This window comes from Euprymna scolopes, chromosome 7, assembly GCF_053919585.1.
Source record: "Euprymna scolopes isolate OS-2025 chromosome 7, ASM5391958v1, whole genome shotgun sequence".
NCBI lineage: Eukaryota > Metazoa > Mollusca > Cephalopoda > Sepiida > Sepiolidae > Euprymna > Euprymna scolopes.
Genome location: NC_136488.1, coordinates 83366084 through 83387488, shown reverse-complemented (window position 1 = coordinate 83387488; position 21405 = coordinate 83366084). Strand labels below are relative to the sequence as shown.

Genomic DNA, 21405 nt, shown 5'->3' with positions numbered 1-21405 from the left:
TTCTATTACTTAAGAAGGATTTAATTACATTATGAATTCTTCTAGTGATTCCATATGATCTAATTTTCCTTAGAAGATCATCGTGCCATACCCTGTCAAAAGCCTTAGATATATCGAGGGCCACCGCTCTACCCTCCCCTGTTTTATCCAATGAACGGTATATACGTTCAGAAACTACAGTTAAGATATCTGCTGTTGAACGGGCTTGCTTGAATCCATATTGTTTGTCAGTCAGGAGTTTAGCAGCTGTTAGGTGCTGGACTAGGGCTTGATTAACTAAGGACTCAAATATTTTGGCAAAAAGCGGGAGGAGGCTAATGGGGCGATAATTTAGTGGGTCAGTTCTTTCACCAGAATTCTTGAAGACTGGTACCACAGAGGCGGTTTTCCAGCAGTCGGGAAAACAAGATTCGTTAAGGCATTTATTGTAAAGTTTGGACAGAACTGGAGCAACCAATTAATTTTAAAAGATTAAAATGATTAAAATTCCATTATTTCATATTGCACATTATTAAGCATTTTGTAGGCCCTCCCCTCATATTTTGTTTGTCTCTTTTTATTCATTCAGTAAAACCGTATTTCATATTTAATATAAAAATGTTTATAATATTATTAATCGTTAAACTGTGTAAATCTTAAAACCTAACAAAATTATAACAAAGATTAATTATTAATTGCAGTTTGAAGAAGATAAACAAAGGTTTTTAAAAAATCATTAAGCCGCTTCTGCTTTTCCATAGTTCGTATAGTTAACACAAATCTGGAGTCACGGAAACAGGCGGTCCCTTTTTCACAATCGTTTGGCAGACCCTACTGTTTGGTTTTCTTCCATCTGCCAAGGGCAAAAACCTTGTGAGAGAAATTCTCACAGGGTCCCCATCTAGAGCAAGAAATCGATTGAATGATTGAAAAGTAGTCGATTTCACCGATTTCGACAATAAAAATATAGGATTGTGAAACATCCGTTGATCATTATTCAATCCCGGGTAACGTCGAGTCTCTCTCCTAGTTTTTAATAGATGATGATGATGATGATAATAAAAAAAAAAAAAAAAAAAAAAAAAAAGCAGTATCTTAAATTTCTTTTCAATTTATCTCCCTTTATCACGCCTCTCTAAAAATAAAAAGTAGAATTTTCTCCCCCTGTTTTCTCTTCTGTGTATGGCAGCGTTTAGCACTCTAGTCCAACATGGGGTCTAGTACTGATTTCTATTTGCGTTATTATGTTGGACATAAAGGAAAATTTGGACATGAATTCTTAGAGTTTGAATTTCGACCAGACGGTAAATTATGATTTAACAAATGTGATTTTTTGTGTGTTTGTTAATGGCTTTATGAATGTGTGTGTATTTCGTTAAAGCTCTTCAGTCACATATAGAAAGAAAGAGATTGTCGCACAATATCCGTTCGCGGTCAAGTTGAATTAATGTCTAAACTTTTATTTCGTTATTTAAAGTAAGTAAAATCATTGAAAACTTTTCCAAATAGATACAGTAATGTATTTCGCCTTTAATAACGTTTGTTATATATTTGTTTGTTGATCATTTTTCCTGCAGCCGAGCATTGTAAAACAAACCATTTATTTCTTACAGAAAAGAACGAATTACTTGTATAATATTTTGAATGTTATAATAAATGAAATTTACTGTTTCTTGATTGCATTTATTAAACTACAAAATAGTAATGCTATTTCAACGCAATTGCTCGATCATTTAGAAGGAAATGTGATAAAATGTGAACTAATTTAGAACGTATTCTATCTTAATTGTGAAATATTTTCTTTTCTTCGTTGACTGTAAGTTCCTCTTTACGAATTAAAAGGCGAGCGGTTTAGTGAAAAAGAATTAAGATAGTTCAGTAATTTAGTGACGAACTTAAAGAATTATTGAGTAGAAAGCAAAAACAAACGATATTAGTTTGTGAATCGACGTTATTGATGGGTTAATTTACGGCGATATTGAATTATTTAACCTAGAAGCCACTATTTCGCATTCGTATCCGCGGGCCGCTATCAGTGGTCTGTTTCTCTTGTTCATAAAAACGTTTTAAGTTGGATTTTGGTACTCATGCATGCAGTGCAGTGCACTTATTGATCCGTTTTGAAATAATGACGTTATTTAGAAAGCCATTCTTAACATGGGGACGGGATGGTGTTGTGTACCTATTCTGTTTCTTTCATCTAACAATTCAATAAAAACATATCACAAAACTAATTAAGCTTGAAAATAATATTTAAAAAATAGCGCGGATCAATAAGTGCACTAGCACCTGAATCTTAAACGGCTTTAAATCGATATAAATGGTTGGATACTAAAAATAAAAAAAAATTAAAAAAAAGTCGAATTGATGATTTTCATAATAAAAAAAAAAAATTCATCGAAGTTTAATAATTATAAAATTTTTCCCCAAAAAAGATATTGTGACTTTTTAAAAACATTATGGCCGTTAGGAGCAGCATGAGTTGTGGAATTCAGAATAGCGGCGTCTAGGTTAGATAATTTACGGAAATTTTTCTCAGGCGTAAAAAAAAAAAAAAAAAAAAAATCAAATCAACTAAAAAAAATAAGCACCAATATTTACAGTGAAATGGGGGTACAACAACAAAACAAAAAAAGTATAATTCTATATCACCATTTTAAATTTTACCCACACGATGAAATGAAGCCAATTAGCTTGAACAATCTCTAGTTTTATGAAATAAGTAGTCAGGAAATTTTGATATGCTTCTACAGAATTTGAACCGAACTGTTTTGTCTTATTTTAACCTAGACTAACCCTAACCCAAGTTTTAGGTTTAGGTCGGCAAAAGTCTTTGGTTCAGTTCAAATTCTGAGAAAGCACCAATATTTACAGTGAAATGGGGGTACATTTTTACATTAGGTCTACCTCCACAATTTTTAACATGTGTGAGAAATTCTCTCACATTGGTTTAGCCCTAGCAGAATGAAAGAAAACTAATCAGAAATTACAACAGGCTCACCTTTTAAACTTCAACGTAAATTTTATTAAAGCAAAAAGATCCAAGTTACAAAAGGTGTGTCATCTTTAGCTATTTGCCGTACTGGGCTGGTAACACCCTAAAAGGGTAATAGTTCATCTTTGCGATATACTGGATACAAAACTCCGCTGACGAAGAACGCTGCAACAGGTTGAAGAGTTGAGTGATGCCTTCCAAGATGAAGTTCACTGTAGATAACCATCCAAATGGCGGACAAATGACAAGTAAAACTGTAGACCATAATTTTGTCTCTGAGAGACCTTATATTGTCATGATGAAAGTCAATTGATTCACAGAGCACAACCGTGTGCGATAATATAACTCGCCCAACATAAGGGCATTGGTGTTTGCAAATGATAACATTTCGCCTCACATTTGGGCATTAAAACGTCTCAATGAAACAAAGTGATTTTGAGGCTTACAAGGTTCAAGTGAACTTCGAACGTCCATTTCAATCTGAGTCTATGTTGAAACTAGTGATCTGAAAAGATAAATTTGGCGCCAAGAATAGCCTCGGCATTTAGTAATAACAAGTAATTTGATAGATTCAAACAAAATCGTGGGCGGACAAACCGACCAATGAGGAGCCTGCTTATTTCTGCAGAATTTCTTACACATGGGAAGTTTGGGGGTGCTTATTGCGAAAGCCATTCTTAACATGAAATTACTTAAGGAAGTGAAAAATTGTAATTGTTTTGTTTTACAAGCATGTACATTACTAATTTCTCGGTTGTGAAAAAAAAAATGGATTTGTTTCTGCTAGATAGCAGTGTCAGTCGCTGAGAAGTAGATTTGTTTATTGCGTGTACACGCATGGCACAATTAGTTTTAGTTTTTTACGTAATTATCTTGCTAATCAAACTTAGGGTTATTGATTATAGAGCATGTGGAATAGGAGTTGATTCAGTCAGGGCGATGACTTGTGAAAACGGTGCCTATGTTCTCTTCAACTCCGTCTAGAAGAAAGTGTGGTATCTGTTCTGATGCTACACTTGGTCTATTTTGTCCTCGGTTAGTGAAAGAAGTCCTAGACTGAAGCCAATTTTTATTTTTGTTCCAATCCAAAATGTCCTTTTTTGGGTATCTGGATTTCCCCCACATTAAAAACCAAGCTTGTGTCTATCTTTGCCCTCGTGGGGAGGCAAGTAAATAGGAACTTCATCTGATGTCTAGTAATAAGTGAGGCACGCAATAGAATCCCAACAATGCTGTGACTAAACAAGCCACATTTGCTGACTTAAACCAAGTAAAAAAGGTGTGTGGGTAACTGGTGGTGCATCAATTACTTGGTCTGCTTCTCAAAAGTTGGAAAGCAAATTGCAACTTAAGATGGCTTAACAAATAGAAACGGTAAACAGTGTTGAGTTAATGAAGTAACAGCATTTAGTTGAACAGTATAAACTAGCAATGAAAGTGAACTAACTTGTTTTTAACCAGAGTTGAAAAAAAAATATATATATATATATATATATATATATATATTGTAAGAATTATCCGATCTTAATTAATTTCTGTATTTATTTATTAATTAAATAAATGAATGTTGTTAATATATAGTACTAGCATGAGTGTCTGGCGTTTCCCGGGTGTTTGGAGGTGTGTGTTGAGCAAAAAAAAAAACAAGTGGTAGTAGGAAGGCAGGCGGCTCGAACCCATACCGCGAAGGAGGAAAAGAACGGGAAAAAATGTGATGTCTTTGCTGTTAAGACCACTGCCAAACCGGAAGTGGCGTAGGTTTAAATTAAGGCTAGACATGTGAAAAGAGGGAATGACTTTCGAAAATATCGGTGAAAAAAGCGACCCCCATCCCTGTAGAAAAGTGCCCAGTTGAGGGTGAAGAAATTAATGTTTTTAGCCAATTTTTCGGTATTTTTCGTCTGAAGGGTTGAACTTAGAAATGATACTGATCTTGTGAAAATCCGTCGCTCCTGTTGAAAGTTTTAGGCAAACATGCAAACATACATACATACATTTATATATTGGTAACTAAAAATTTTCGCCCCAAACAGATGAAAAAGCTTGCCCTATCTCTGAATACCCTTTATGTATGATTTCAAATGTTTAGACCAGAAATTGTCTGTGTAATTTGGTAGAGACCGCAGAAGTCAAATTTTTAAAAACTTTGATCCCTATTATGACTCCTTAACATTTATTGTTTTGGGCTCAAATCAAGTTATTAAGTTAAATCCATGTCCAAGGAACCTATATCTAAAATTTTAAGTGTTTGGACCCAAAATTGTCGGAGGAGTTTGGTAGAGTTCTCAAAGGTCAAATCGTTGAACTTTGACCCCTTAACAGCCAAATTTCCGGCCGAAAACCGATCACAGATTTTCCCAAATCTCTATACCCTGTATATCAAATTTTGAGTCTGTAGACTTAAAATTGACAGTTATTGCGTAGGGAAATATACACAGACACTTTCACTTTTATAGACTAATAGATTAAACAAAAATATATGCATATACATAAATGTATATGGAAACAATTTTTTGTTTACTGTACAGATTTTACGCAAATATTATGCAAGTATAAATCATGTAGAATATCTACATGAATATAATTACACGTAATAGTTAACTCTAGATGATCATCCCATTAGAAAACCAAAAAACTACTTGGGAATTAATTAAAATGAATGTTTAAAAGAATATGCAAATTAGCTAGATCTTTTGCTAGTGAATGCAATTCCACAACCCATATATAAGAAAATTGTATTTTCTTTTAAAATAAATAGAAAAGTGGGGTTTTAATATGAATATCAATACACACAAAAGAAAAACGAATTTATAAGAGTATAGATAGATTTTATTTAAAAAAAAAGAAGACATTTGTATAAACTCACTTACCCCCCTCCTTCATGTAAAAGATGAAATACATCTTATACCCATAGTTGAAACTCAAGAATCATCTTTACAATGCCAACAATGTGAATGACTGACTACTATTGGGTTTCATTAAAGGGATTGCGGTAAATGCTGCATAATCCAAGATAATCTGTTTGATGCTACAAGATCAGGTTTTCTGAAGATATTGGTTTCCACACACTGATGTTATTTTTTCCTTTCTCTTTGCAATACTAACAAAAACAACAATTTTCCTGTACGAAACAATCAAAGCAAACACCATGATTAAAACCTTTTTCCAAAATACTGGATTCGACATTAAATAAGCTGGAAACAATCAAACCAAACCAAGATCATCTGTTTTCTGTACTTGTCTTCATATTGGCTGAGAATGGCGCTTATTTGTTTTCAGTCAAGGTATGAAGGGAATGCTGAGCACAGAAGCTTGTGTCGGTTGCCCAGGTACTCCAGCTGGAGATGCAGATGCTTCCACTGCTTGTTCTTGAAAATTTATCTGCTTTTTGTCTGTGGCATATATTAGAAGAGATAGGAGTTTTCACCACAGAAACTCCATCACCTTTTCTGTGACTCCAATCAGAACATGAGTTTACTGCACTTTGTCACCAGTGACAAAGTTTATTGTTGGAAATCTGTCACGTATCAAGGATGACTTAAAGTAATTTACCTTCAATGCACTTATGCTATGTATTAGTGATGGGACGATTCCAGTATTTTTCCTGATTCTGTACTAAATTCCCAATTCCTTATGAATCTCTAAATATTTAACTATATTATTGTTATCTTTCCTGATTATTGTAAAACTGAATGTTAAATGTGCGTATATTTTTTTTCAAACCTAACAAACACATTCAGATGCGTAAAAAATTTTGATTTTAGTTTTGCTGGTACTTTACAATCAATATTATTTCATTATTGCTACCAGCAGTGGAAGATTTTGTTTTAAACAAAATCAGATGAAAAAATAAAAGGAATCGTTTTTGGCATCGGAAAATACGCACATTTTCCCGATACCCCAAAAAGTTCTAATTCCGATTAATTGTCCCAACATTAGTATGTATACAGGCAACTTAGGACTGGCTGTAAATTTAATGCCCCTTGACACTTTCTCCTTTGGAGGAAGCCAGTTCAACCTGCCTAGGATGAAAGCTGTACAACAAACAAAACGTATCGTACATAGTTTTGTAAAGAAATTTATTTGGCTTGGATGGCATTTGTTAATAATAGGTATCCCCATGTTGCTCCTTTTGCGGGCGACAACTTCTCTGGTTGGTTAGGTGGATGGAAGTGATAGTGTTGCTTTTCTTCTGCCAGGTTGACTATGACATTGGTGTTGGTCTTGGATGTTTTCAAGAGGAAGGGTTAGTTCATATATATTTTTGAATAGGACAGCATGCTCCACCTCCTGGCAAAGTATTGGTGTAATCACCAGCAGCAAAACTTTGTAAAGATGTCAAAGTTGCATACTGTCTATTTCTGTCTTCAGATGAATGACGTGGGTCTTTGCCCTCAGATGAGTTGCCGCTTATATTGGAATATAAGTTGGCAGTTCACGTTTCAAGAATCCCCTTTCCCAATGAGCATAAATATCCGTAGAAAAACAAATCCAATAAATGTCCCCAATCATGTAAAAATGTAATGTTCTACCAGTATTTTAAGTTTTTATTTTTATTTTTGAATGATATCAAGGGTCCTTGTGCAATTCTTATGGCAGTGATGATTGTTTTTGTTCTAACTGAACAAAGTGGTCATGTGGTGTCTTTTCAATCAAACCAAAACACACTTTAAAAAGTTTAAACACAAAAAACTTATCCAGGTAGATAGAAGAAAAACTTGTTTTGCCTTTGGTAACTTTTATTTGTTCTATATTTATTTTTACTCTAGTTTTGTTGGTTCTTTTTAAAAATGCCCAGAGTTTTCTGTGTGCGATTTTTAAAGCCTACCCTGCTGTCTCTTACTATTGACGAAGAATTAAGTTCTTGCTATCTTGCTAAAACCAGAGGGAGCAATGTAACTAAGTGGTCATCTCGATTATAACTGCTTTTTCTATAGGAGTCCTTTCTTTGTTTTTTTTTTTTTGTTTTTTTTTATAAGTCAGAGGTATTTACTTTCTAGTAATCTCTTAAAAGAATCTTAAACTCTGTATGAAATGCTCAATCTAGATGAATAAATACAAGTAGTTTTCATTTATTACAACATATACATTACCATCAAAACTGTGCACTCTTATTTGAATCAATTATACAATATAGTATTTTTAAATATTGTATGTTTAGTAGAGAACAAAGACCTAAACACACCAATTTGTGTGCCTAATTTGCATAACTATTGGAACAGTATATAGTAATACTAGCAAGCCACCCGGCATTGCCCGGTCGTAAAATATGCTTAAATATATTTTAATTTGTGCAGATTTCATATTTATTATTATAGAGCAAATTCTTTATTAATTTATTGTACCCAGTATATATGGTAATGATTATGGCTAGGACAACAGCATATTCTCTTCATTGTTTTGACTCTCGAGTGTGTATCTGTTGATATCTTATATGCTTTTATATAGAGTGATGTGGTTATCAGTTGATTAACTGTGTCGGATATATACTCGAGAATCATAATGATAAGAATATTCTGTTGTCACAGCCCTAGTGATGATTTCAAAAGTGAAAAAAATGACTTGGATGCCTTCAACTGGAATCAAAATAAAAATATTCAGTGCTCCAGCCTCATTCCTTATCCTCTGAGCAATGCTCATTCGCATATAAATAGTTAAAAAAAAAAAAATGACGTTTAACATATGAATGTAGATTAGTGCATGCAAACTGGTCTAGTCGACTATGCCCGCCAAGGTCGACTGTTTTGTTTTTTGACCCTTTAGCAGCAAATTTTGCCGGCTAAAAACCAAATCGAAAGTGTGCTACAGGCCCAAATACCCTGTGTATCAAGTTTTAACTTTGTAGACCAAATATTCAGAAAGGTGTTTGGTAGAGACTTTTTGCACATACACACACTAACAAGGTCACTTTTTAAATATTTCCATGTGCTAGAACGTTTTCATCTTGAATTCTACGCAATTATGCAGAATGTAGAAACTATAGAATAATAGAATTCAGCATAATAGTGGAATGAAACTAATAATCTAATAAGAAATCATAAAAAATGAATAAGTAATTAACGTTCGTTTTTCAAAGAAATATGCAATTTAATTAACCTTCATGTAGTCGCTCACATATCCATGACTGAGTATATTAAGAGGTTTGTCTTAATAATTTTTAAATAGAAAAAGTTAACTTTTAATATCCATGTCAGAGAAAGAAAAAAAAAAAACTCAACTTTATAGGTATATATATTTGATGTTATTTATTTCTAATTGTAGTGTCTTATATGCAATAGTGATTTTAATAAAAAAAAGATAAATTATCAAAACCTTCCTTAAAATATCATGCACATTTTCAAGGGAGGTAATTAGAATAAAAACTTGTAAAATTACAATAGATTTCTATTAGAATGGAGGAGAGTAGAAAGTTAACCTTGAGTTTACTTTTGGCAGTTTCATAACTCTTGCTTTCTTTATTTTGTCCTTTAGTCCTCACATTGCATGAACAATGTTTCTGACAAAAGTGGAAGAATTGCTGTTTTCTAGGTTGGAATCTTTTTTTAGCTCTTTACATCAAGTGGCTTCATGGCATGTCTGGAGTGATTTCCATAAAAAAATGAAATTGTACATTTAAAAAAATATATAAATTAATAGATTAATAGCTGCCAGATGGAGGGTAGTTTTTTTTTTGCTTGTTATATATATTTTCCTTATTCTTTTTTCACTTTTTAAATTTCTTTTTCAGGAAAATTACGATATGCTAATAATTCCAACTACAAAAATGACACCATGATCCGAAAAGAGGCAAGTAGATTTTTTCATTATCTTAATTTCTGGTTTATTGAATTGACTTTAAAAAACATTTTTTTTTTTTTTTACTTTTATTCGTTCCAAACAAAGCGCACTAACACTGAGGTGTAAGGAATTATTGTGGATCAGGACCCAAATTTATAGGGACAGTTGTGTAGTGAGATGCTTCTTCACATTACATTTAAATTTCTGCGAGTTAGTACCATTGTGGAAGCTGACAAAAGCAATTGATTTGAATAAAAATTTATTAGAGTAGAGGCCTTTGGGTATTGGGACCTTTACAATGAAGAAATATGACTTTTCTGTTTGTTGGGCTGGTCAAGGGGAATTTACATTGAGGAGCAACACCAAATTTAAAATCTACAATTGTGATCATGTACAAATACTATTGGAAAAAGTTTAAAAAAATGTAACTCTTCTAGCAATTAATTGCATACAATGATTTTGTTTTGATATTCACCTTGAAAGGATTTGATTTGTCATAAGCCAAATCAAGTTTTTTTTTTTTTTTTTTTTTTATATCTTAACTTTTCACATGACTTCTCATCTATTTACTATCAACAAGAGTGATACATTTTTATCTTGTGCACATTTACCAGCCCTGTCTCGTGGTTAAACTCTGAAAGAAATTGTCCATTAGAAATTAAGTTTCTACTTAGAATAAGTTTTCATGTTCCTTAAAAAATTTTTAAGATAAACCTAATACATGTGGGATAGGAAGTTATCAACATCTGTATATATAAAAGGCAAAATGTGTGTTAGTGTATGCACATTTTTTGTATGTCCAGCAAAGGTTTTTGAAGAGGGTGGGGGCGCTCAGAGCGGTTGATGTTTCTTAGAATTTTTTATATGCTTGCTAGATTATAATATCTATGATTTATGAAATGAGGTTGTGTCTAACTTTTATTCGAGCGACTTTTACACGCTATTTTTGCGCTATTTTTTTACTCTCAGCATGTTTGTTTGGCTTTTCCGTATATAAGCGAAACTGAATCCGTAGCAAACAATTCTCCCTGGCAGGAATGCCAGAGATATCCAGAAAGCAATGAGTGAATGAGTAACGGTAAAAACCCGTCATATCAGACAATTGCTTTTCATTTGGACACTCCCATTTTTATGGAGCGCTGGTTTTCCCCAACATCTTGTGGAGAAACAAACAAATACACAGAGACTGGCTTGCAGCCAATATTAAGTGCAGGATTTTATTCTTCTATGGCGTGATGTTTGACCTCATTAAATTTATGTACTTGTCACTTAACTTTTTAATCATTTAATTTCAACCATTCTCACTTCTCTGCCCTCGTAGCATTGTGGTAAGTTATCAAACTATTGACCTCAAGGGTTCGAGTTCGAGCCTACTTACCACCAAAACTGTTTTTTCTTTTACACTGCCAAACACCCAGGCAACGCCGGGTAACCTCCCTAGTCTATTATATAAATCTCACCTGTCTGTTTAAATGTATGTATGTATGTATGTATGTCAGCCTAAAACTTTCGACAGAGGTGATAGATTTTCATGAGCCAGTATCGTTTTAAAGCTCGACCCTTCAGACGACAAATATTGAAAAATTGGCTAAAAACATTAATTCCTTCACCTTTAACTGGTCAGTTTCCTACAAGGAGGGGTTGTTCAATTTGCGTCGCCATTTTTGCAAGTCACCATATTGGTTGGAATGACTTTACTAATTTCAACGTTCCGAACTTCGGTTGCGTCATGGAGTAGGAGTAAGAGGTCAGATTTTCTTTCACTTTCTTTTCTACCTTCACGTCACAGGTTCGAGCCTGCGTACTTCCACTTTTTTTTGTTTTTGGCTCAGCACACACCTCCAAACACTCGCCAACGTAATTAAATAAAAGCATGAAAAAGACTAATCCTAAAAAAATGTTCAAATAAGATTATAAGAAAAATACAAAGAAAGCTTACCAAAACAAAGAAGTCATCGCACTAATCAAACACATGCTACATTCTAAGAAGTGATATTCTCGTGTCAATGTTTTTTATATATATGCTGCAATGACCTTTTCCTGCGTTTTTGAGGACCATGTCGATGACTTCATACATTTCTGAACCACTAACAGGAACTTCAACCGCATTCAATTTAATGCAATCTTTCAATCCTTATGCAGAAACTAACGAGGATATCCAAGAGATAATGCACTACCTTTTGGACTCTGCATTAATTTGAAGAAAACTTAAGATATTGTTAACTAGCACTTCAGAATGTTGAACCCAACATTTACCCCAGGGGGGTAACATTAAGTATGATCGACTGCTTTGTATATCTCGGCAGCACTCTCTCCCAAGATGGATGCCTTGATTCTGAAATACATCGAAAAGCCTTTGCTTGCCTTGAAAAACGCGTTGTCAAAGTCATTTCTATTAAAACAAAGCTTAGTATGCATTTTGTTTATACGTCTATATTGTTCAAAGACATCCGTATTGCCAACACATCAAAAGAGTTTCCACTAAACATTCCTTAGGGAGATCTTACAAATGAAGCGATATTTTAAGGATATAATCACAATCTGTGAACATTTCACATGTATAAAAAGTAAATATTTTTTGTCTTTTGTTTTGACTATAATTGGAATTCAATGTAGTATATATGGAGTAGAAATTATCAAACTACTATAATGTTTATAGGAGTAGAAATTGGACTTTTGGTTTACTTTCAGCAGCCTTTTAACGCGTGCTTCCCTTATTTTGTCCTTTAGTTATCACATTCCATAAACAAGGTTTTTTCACAAAAAGGGAAGAATTGCTATTTTCTTGGTCATAATCTAATGCTTATCGGACTTTGAAGTAGCATTTATTTATTTTAATTCCTTAAATCAAGTGGCTTCATGCCTTGTTTGGGAGTGATTCCCATCTATATATATATATATATATATATATATATGGTGAAGTAAGATGGTGTTTTCAGGTTTGTTTTGAATTAAATTAGTATTTATTTATCTTTTTTAGGTAGAGTGTGTGTGATTATAAACACTGCAATAAGTGTTTTTCTAAATTTGTTTTTGCTGATTTCACATATCTCCATTTCATTTTTTGTCACAAAATCCTATTTCATTTTACATTAAAAAATTTCCAACAGTTTTTTTTTTTTTTTTTTTAAACATTTGTTTCTAAGGAGTTGTTTATTGATCTTCCACTATTCAACAAAACAAGTACTTCATAAATAAAAACAATGAAAAACTTAAGAGTATGAACTAAATACATCTTTTGGTTTTGGGATAACAAATATTATGCATATTTTATTTATTGAATATTTAAATATTTTACCTGCATAAACTTTTATCCATAGACGCATATGTATGTATTACAATAGAAAAATGCGAGCATGAAAAGAATTGATTATATAATGTTATAAATTGAATTAAAAAAAAAAATTCTTGATGCTGCGATATTTTAAGTTATAAATTTGTTATATTATTTTACTAGAATATCTTATCCTTTTCTTTTCCAGTTTTAACAACTAGTCCTTTACTTTTCCATGTTTAAGCTTAACCACATTACTTTTCATGTTCGCATTTTCCTATTGTAATCCATGATTTGTCTAGGCTTCCAGTAAATTCACTTGTTCTTTGTTTGATTTCAGTCTTATTTTTTTGCCCCCATAAACATATGTAATAACAATGTATGGCACTGATCTGCTTTCAATAAAATCCCCCCAATTATATCCCTTTCATTCTCTCTGTTTCACTTGTTACTTCTTTTTTTGCGAGATCAGTGAATTAGTAGCAACAGTAGTCGCCGAAGCGACGTGGTAGCTATGGAAACCAGTCATAAAAAACGTTACTCATCTTACGTTTTTTTATGATTTTGAACACCAGTAAATTCATAACTTTTGTTTTACTGAATGAAAATTGAAAATTCTTTTCACAATATAGCTGAGAAGGTGATCTGTAAATTGTAATAATTGTTTGAAATTTGGTCGAAAAATGAGTGAACAGTGAAGCTTTAAAGCAGTTCTAAATGACTAAAACTGCCAGTTAATCATGTATTCAAATCTGATCTGAAATAACAGCAAGGGGAGACTTGATTCCAAATATTTCTCATATCTCCCCTCTTTTGGAAATAGGGTACGATTATGAATATCTCCAGTATCAAATAATCCTTATACACTGTAAAATTTATTTTATATATGAAAACAAAAGAGGGGAAATATAACGTATGAGAAATATTTGGAATCAAGTCTCCCCTCTATCAAAGCCAGAGATTTTGAGGAAATATCAGATATTTTCTAATTCATATGCAAAACTAGGAAAACAAATGACTGATTGAAACATTTTATGGTTGTAAAAAAGTGCCAAAAATACTCTGGATGATCCCCTTAATGTGCGACCTTAAGGGTAAATGTCACATAGCCCACTACACAATTCAGGTCATTAACTTTCTAACGAGTCTTCATTTGTTAAATTCTGATCAATAGTTGCTGAGATTTGGAACTTATAAAATAGTCAAAAAAGGTGGTCTATCTAGCTATGGATAGATATATATATATATATGGTATCCAAATTGAATATTGAAATGCCCATATCTTTAGTTATGGGACAAAACTACATGAAAATTTGCAAACTTTTTGAAGCTTATAATACTATTCTATGGTTAAAATTTTATGATAATTGGTTAGAAACAACTTATATTTTCAAACTAATAAAATATGCCCAAATTTGCCTACATTGGCATATATAGTCTCCTGGCAGGCCAGCTTTAGTTTTGCTGCTTTAGGATGAATTCTGCTTAGGGTTTTTTTTTTTTTTTTTTTTTACTTGGTTGTCTCCCCTGTGGGCTTGCCAGGGCACTAATATATTGAAATTTATTTCTTACAGTATGCATTAAGCTACTGTTTTTTTGTTTCTCTTCTTTTAAATGCTGTTTGTATGAAGAGTTTGATTTTTCACATGGTTGTATTTTTTGCTTATTCCTTGGTTCATGGACTGAATAAATGGACTTGTATGCAAACAATAACAGAGATGAAAAAATCTGCTTAATGCATAACATACTCTGTGTGTGTGTGTGTGTATTTTAGTACAGAAGAAATGATCCAAGTGCTCAATTACATAAGAGCATTAAAACCTCAATCCTCAGGTAGTTCATCATAGTATTGACTTAAGAACTGTTACACTTGATATCTAGCTTTGTGGGCTGAGTTTGCAGTGTTTCCATGTTAGTCAGATGCTGCCAAGATTTTAATGGAGCTAAGAACATCATGTAAGGTAAGAGAAATGAAGGTGCTATAATTTGCTCATTTCCACCATCGAAGATGTTGCAGTGTTTCTGTGAAACAGCAGGTATCAATGGATGATCAAACCAGTGTGTAGTGTTCTTTAAAATATAAATTATATATTTTACTCAAATCTTGTCATTAATGTCTTTTTTGTTTGAACTGTTTCCAGGCCTATGTGCACAAATCTGTAATGGAAGAGTTGAAAAGAATTATTGAAGATTCCGAAGTGATGCAAGAAGATGATGAACTTTGGCCTTCACCCGACAGGGTTGGTCGTCAGGTAAAGTAATATTTTATCACTTCCCTCATCCGACCTTCATTTTCTAATCTTATATACCAACAAGTTAATAAGCATAAAGATAAAAGATATTTCATTATTTATTTTAATTTCTTAAACTGCAAGGCACTACGTTGCGAGTGATACAGTCGCACTTGTGAGTGTTTTTTCAAAGTGCGACTAGAAATAATGAAACGCTTATCTTTTGGCGATTGTATTTCTTTCACTGACAATCTTCCAAAGCTCACTATTGAGTGAAAAATATCTTTTTAACTTAGTCCGTTTGATTAAAAAAAAAAGTTATTTAAATAAAAGTTTAATAGAAAAATATACTTTTTTTTAACAAAAACTGTTTAAAAAAAATATCTGAAGAAATTAGAATGTTTATACGTTCAAGTATCAACATGAAATATGTTGTATATTTAGAATTACACTTATTAAAAAAAAAAAAAATAAACTCACAGAAACATTTTTATGATGTACATACTCGTCACAGAACGAAGCTGTCATATTCTAAAAATCATGTGGGTTTGGCTAGTAAACGAAAATATTTAGTTGTCAAAGGTCAACTAAAGATAAATTTATCTATAGAGCTCTGAACTGTTTGATATTTTTTTTTCTGTTCTTTTTCTCTAGGAATTAGAAATTGTCATCGGAGATGAGCACATTTCCTTCACCACATCGAAAATTGGATCTTTAGTTGATGTCAACCAAAGCAAGTAAGTATCTTCTTTGATTAAATTTAAAACTAGCAGGAAAACCTGGTGTTGCCTTGGATTAAATAAGTGCTTTTGTGTGCTCAGATCATAAAGATACACCTGAAGAAGGTTGGAGGTTACATTGGTCAAACCATTGTGAGAATAATACTCAAGATGAGAACAATAATCCAAATTATTGATCTTTGTCTGTTTTCATCTTTAAGCTGGGGCCTGAAGGTTGTGCTCAGCATTGATTTATTGAAAAGGGATTATAAGCAACATTTATTGGAAAGATTTTTGGTAAATTCATGGGCCTTACTTCCCTCTCTGGAGTTTCCTGGGAATGGTTGATTAACCATTCTGTGTACTCTGCTTCAAATGATTAACCCTATATTACCATTTCTATGATTTTCAAATTATCAATGAAATAGAACATTTCCTTTTTATAGATGTCTTGTACGAATGCAGATCTTATATTACTATAATTACTATACCTTCTTTGATCAACATTATACTATTCTTGGTGCCTACCAGATCAGGCTGTCTAGTGGTTTCCTGAGACGAAATGCACCTACATTAAACTTCTGTTTTTGTTTTCTATTCTCTTTTATAAAACTTAATTATGTTCTACAAAAACAAACGCCCCCCCCTCCTTTCCTTCCCAACCCCGTCGGTGGGGGCATTAGAATACATCGACTGTCCCCCTGTAGAGAGTAAAAAAAGCTTCTCAAAGGGCCCACCTGTTGGCCGTGCGTGGTGACCTGTAATGACTCTGAAAAGGATCCTGGTGGCTGAGCAACTGATATCTGGGGAAATTAAAGATATCTATATACACTTTGGCCTCGTACAAGGCTAGACGGGCGGTCGGAGGGGCCCGATCCAATCAATCGGCTAGTTACGTCAAGCCCTAACACATTTTCTACTTTTCTATCAATTTCCTCTAAACCGTAACATACAGTTCTACCCTGTACCACTATAAACTATATACATTTTTTCCCCTCTTTTCCATGTGTTAGAAGGTGGTGGTTAGGGTGAAATGTGCCAAATGATTAAAGTCATGACATGGCTGTATAGTGCCGGAAGTTACCACCACAAATGACTTGGATTGTGTAACTAAAGGATATGGGTGGTCATGGCTCCCATTTGGAACATGTATACTGTTTATGTAGCCCTGGCATGACAAGACGAATGGTTTCCCCCTTAACATGCCCCAATATTGGACTCCAAGGTGGGTGGGGAGCATAAACAATGAATTAAAATATATATATATATATATATATATATATGGCCAAGTATAAAAACTCCAAGCGCCAACACGTCAACTCGGATAGTTCAGATCACTATTATATAAAAGTCACTTAGTATGTGCGCGAGTTCCTTCCTTATAAGCTCAGCTGTTTCAGAACCTATCTTTTGCAAATTTCATACAAAGACAATTTATATGTCTGGCAGTGTTCTTAGATATGTTTTATACAGAAATTCATCCGATAAGTATCAAAAATACAACAAAAAATCCGATCCTAAAAATATTCTTTCACAGAGGAATATTTTACATTACACTGGCCAAGGAAGATAATAAAATCTCAGCAAATCATTTCTTTAAAAAAAAAAAAAATTTATCATCTGGAGATATAGTTTAGTACTAGAGCATGCGTCTACAGATCGAATAATCCCCTGTTCAAACCTGTGTACCTCACCATTTTATTTTATTTTTTTTCTTATTAACGAGTTCAATTTATGATAAGAGAACCATTTAAAATCACTGCAAATCATTTCTTCGTTTGCAAACTAAACATTAATCAGAAGAGACTTTTCCAGGGCATTCATTGTCAAGCCCAAATATCAGCTGACATGATATTGTAAACAAACACAGATGGAATTTGATGAACCAAATTATTTTGTTATATTTATTTATTTTTTTCGAATTAGTCCACCAGGCAAATTATTCCTTGTAATGTATAATAATTAGGGCTGTGACAACAGCATATTCTTTTCATGGTTTTGACTCTTGAGTGTATATCTGTTAATAGCTTATGTTTTTATATATACTGATGTGGTTCTCGGTTCATTAAGTGTGTCTATCTGTGTCGGATATATACCTGAGAGTCAAAAGAATGAAGAGAGTATTCTGTTGTCACAGCCCTAATAATAATCAATAGAGGATTGATTCTATAATACATACACAATCTGCATAAACTAAAATATCATGATTAAGTGTATTGTATGACCAGGCAACGCCGGGCGTCCAGCTAGTAATTTCCCAAACATTTGTAATGTACTGAATCAAGACATTTCCATTCTCACCATTTCCAACTGTACTTTTTGTTAATCCATCTTCTGGACACACAAACCTACTATTAACCCGGTTCGGTACGAGGGTAGGAAAAGAATCTTAAAATATTTGAAACATTTTCAAGTGACATTTTATAATGACTGAAGTATGCTGATGAGTCGTCAGTGGACAGACCTGGATGAACTTCCTTGACTCGTGATGCGGTGAATTCACTTGGAGCCAGCTCAACCCATCCTGAGTGAATGGCATCACAAGAACAAATAAGTTTATCACCATAACAGCCAACATCTTTCTCCTACTGTATGCATCTTTGAAGAACAGCCATCCAAGTTTCATCCCTCTGTCTCATTTAGGATATTCAGCACCTAGAGTTCAGAGGATAGTGGCATGAATGCATTACAGACCACATACAAAGAACAGCTGGAGATCTTAAACCTTTACTCACTAGAGCATAGGTAATTGTGTAGCAATATCATTATTACTTCATGTGCGACAACTGCAATGGGCTGCATGAACCTCTTCTTCATACTCACTCTAGAGAAACTGGAAACTCAAAAACTACCAGAGACGATTGTTGAAAGTGAGGTGTGTGCAAATGATGGACAGTCATTTCTTTTTTCTTTTTACATGGTGCAGAACTCAAGTTACATGTTAGGGTCTAAAACAGCGTTGTTTGTTCATTTTCACCAGGATTTGACGTTCCCTGTGGACTTTTGGGGGCTAAATTGAACGCTGAACTTTTTTTTGTTTTTTTTATGTCGTTCACTGTTCACTTTTTTTTTTTTTTAAAGCACTAAAAAATTAGTAACTTAACTGTTTTGAAGTCTTTCCGTTATTTTAAAATGAGCCCCTTTTACTCAAGCAAAGGGAAACCTGATGAAATAATACATTATATATACTTTCAACAGACCATAGTAGAAAGTATGCTTTTCTTCTTTAATAATCATTAACCTCATTATCGTTTACATTTTTCAGTCAACGTAACCTTCCTTGGGAATCTTTCTGCCAAACTTGAAGAATCTGTATGAAAGCCTTTACTTACTGCACGGGAGCAACTTGCTCTTGTTTTGTCAGCCAAAGCCAAATAGAAGTCTTAAGCAGTTTGTAATCATACTCCTAGTGTTGCCTGTACTGAGAATTGAATTTTCAACCTCCAAAAACTGTCTCGTAGAACTGATTAGACTTAGCACTTTTTATCCTTTGCATTACAGCAACCGAAATGTAAAAAAAAAAAAAAAAAAATCCTAGATGAGAACGGTAGTTTGTATAATGCAAACAAGTTTGGAATTGTTAACTAGTACTTGCCCATATACCTCATCATGAGACTTACATTTGTTGTGTTAAATTTTGCTCTAGAAATGTTTCTAATTTTTTTTTTTTTTTTTTTCATCTTTCAGAGATCCGGAAGGCCTGAGAATATTTTATTATTTAGTTCAGGATTTGAAATGTCTGGTGTTTTCACTTATTGGACTTCATTTCAAGATCAAACCCATCTAAATTGCTGATTTTCATTCTCCTATCATCTCATAAATAATCCGCACAAAATTTATGCTTTTTATTTTGAATTCTTTTTTTTAATAAAATCTCTGGCATCAACTATTTAATTTTTCTTTGTTTTTTGTTTTGTTTTGTTTTTAAATTTAATTTTTCCATTCAAAATAAAACATTTGGTCTGTACTTCATATTTGTTTTCATTTGAATAATTATTTGCATGTTCAATACTTGAATTCAAATTGTTCATCTTGTGGAAAGAGAATCTGATGCAATTTCATTTTTTGTGATACTTATAAGCATTTAAGGAGCGAGGCTATTGGAGTTTTGTTACCTTGGTGATACCATTTTGAACATAGGTGGAGCAGGTGTTAGTGTGATTGCAACAGTTAAAAGTGTATGGAGTTGAGGAAATGTCAGCTATTACTAACCAACGACCATTTAATAAAGGCCATAACATCTCATTGCTGACACATTTATTTACAAGAATGTGGTGAAATACTGCCAATTTCATAGTCAGTTCAAGGAAAGTCCCCTGTGCAAAGTTCTGGCTTGTATCAAAGTATACAGACTTTAATTTGGGGAATTTATTTAAGTTTTATTAAGTTAGTAATCCATTGTGTTTGAAGAAGACTTAGTTTTGGCAACTCATCTGCATTTTTGGAAGTGGCTGAACAACCCCAGGCTAGTGGCACAGTAGGAACACTGAAAATATAGTTTGTGTCACTGCTGTTGATGCTCTATCTCTAGCAGCAATAAATTTCTGGTGATGAGTATCCTCAAAGGTGACAGTGGTTCGCCAGTTAAATTGATCACTGGCAGTCTTCTAGTTCCTTTGATCTAAATTCACACCACTTTAAATGGGTCTTGACTGACCTTGCAGGTTTTTTTTTTTTTTTTTTTTTGCAGACCATGGTTTCTCTTTTCTGAAGTTCTCTGTACAACAATCGGTATTGAAGAGTATCGGTGCTAGTACGCAGCCTTGCTTCGCGTCATTAATATCAAAAGACTGACTGCCATTGTGAAAGAGCTTAATCATTAAAATAAAGTTTAGTGGACATCCAATAGGCCGAAGCACAGCCCAAAGAGCCTTCCTTCTTGCTGTGTCAAAAGCCTTAGATCAATGAAGGCAGTGTACAGAGACATGTTTTGTTCTATACATTTCTCTTCAAGTTGTCTCATGGCAGAAATTAAAAAAAAATATTCAAACACATTTGTTGATTTGCTGTCGCGATCACAAGTCGGTAGGCATGTTATAGATCCTTAAGACAACTCATCTACCACTTGTCCTCGTCTGTCTTGTCAGATATATTTGAACATTCAAATGAAGTTGGGAAATATGTCATTTATTTTATTTTAGATTTTCCTATGTTCAACTATATGGAATTTAGTTTACTTTTTTCACGGTTAATCATTTCAATTGTCACATCAACCAAAATGTGATATAAAGAAAATTTTTTTGCAAGAGAATATCCCATGTAGAATACTAAGATTTAAGATTAAAAAAAAAAAGTAAACTGACAGTTAAAAACAAAAAAAAAGTTCCCTCTAAGATTTTGCTTTGGAAAAGAGTTTTTTTTTTTTTTTTTTAACAATACAGATACCAAAATGGCTATAAAGGAAAAAGGGGAGGGGAAGGAAATTTGTTT

The 21405-nt window shown here is 33.3% G+C and overlaps 1 protein-coding gene across 1 annotated transcript; it reads left to right on the top strand.

Annotated features, from left to right (window-relative positions):
* Positions 1 to 1126: 1126 nt before the first annotated feature.
* On the top strand, positions 1127 to 19869 carry LOC145279811 (protein mago nashi homolog). Its single transcript, XM_080131174.1, has 5 exons — positions 1127 to 1283; positions 9702 to 9760; positions 15167 to 15277; positions 15911 to 15993; positions 19663 to 19869. Exons 1-5 carry the CDS (start codon positions 1190 to 1192, stop codon positions 19760 to 19762), a joined length of 447 nt encoding a protein of 148 aa, XP_079987300.1. The 5' UTR covers positions 1127 to 1189; the 3' UTR covers positions 19763 to 19869.
* The last annotated feature ends 1536 nt before the right edge of the window (positions 19870 to 21405 follow it).

Excerpts from the sequence above, each read along its gene's own strand:
- LOC145279811 (XM_080131174.1), top strand. The coding sequence starts at position 1,190 with ATGGGGTCTAGTACTGATTTCTATTTGCGTTATTATGTTGGACATAAA. Across the intron at positions 1,284-9,701 it reads GTTTGAATTTCGACCAGACG|GAAAATTACGATATGCTAAT; the intron begins GTAAATTATGAT and ends TTTCTTTTTCAG. Across the intron at positions 15,278-15,910 it reads CCGACAGGGTTGGTCGTCAG|GAATTAGAAATTGTCATCGG; the intron begins GTAAAGTAATAT and ends CTTTTTCTCTAG.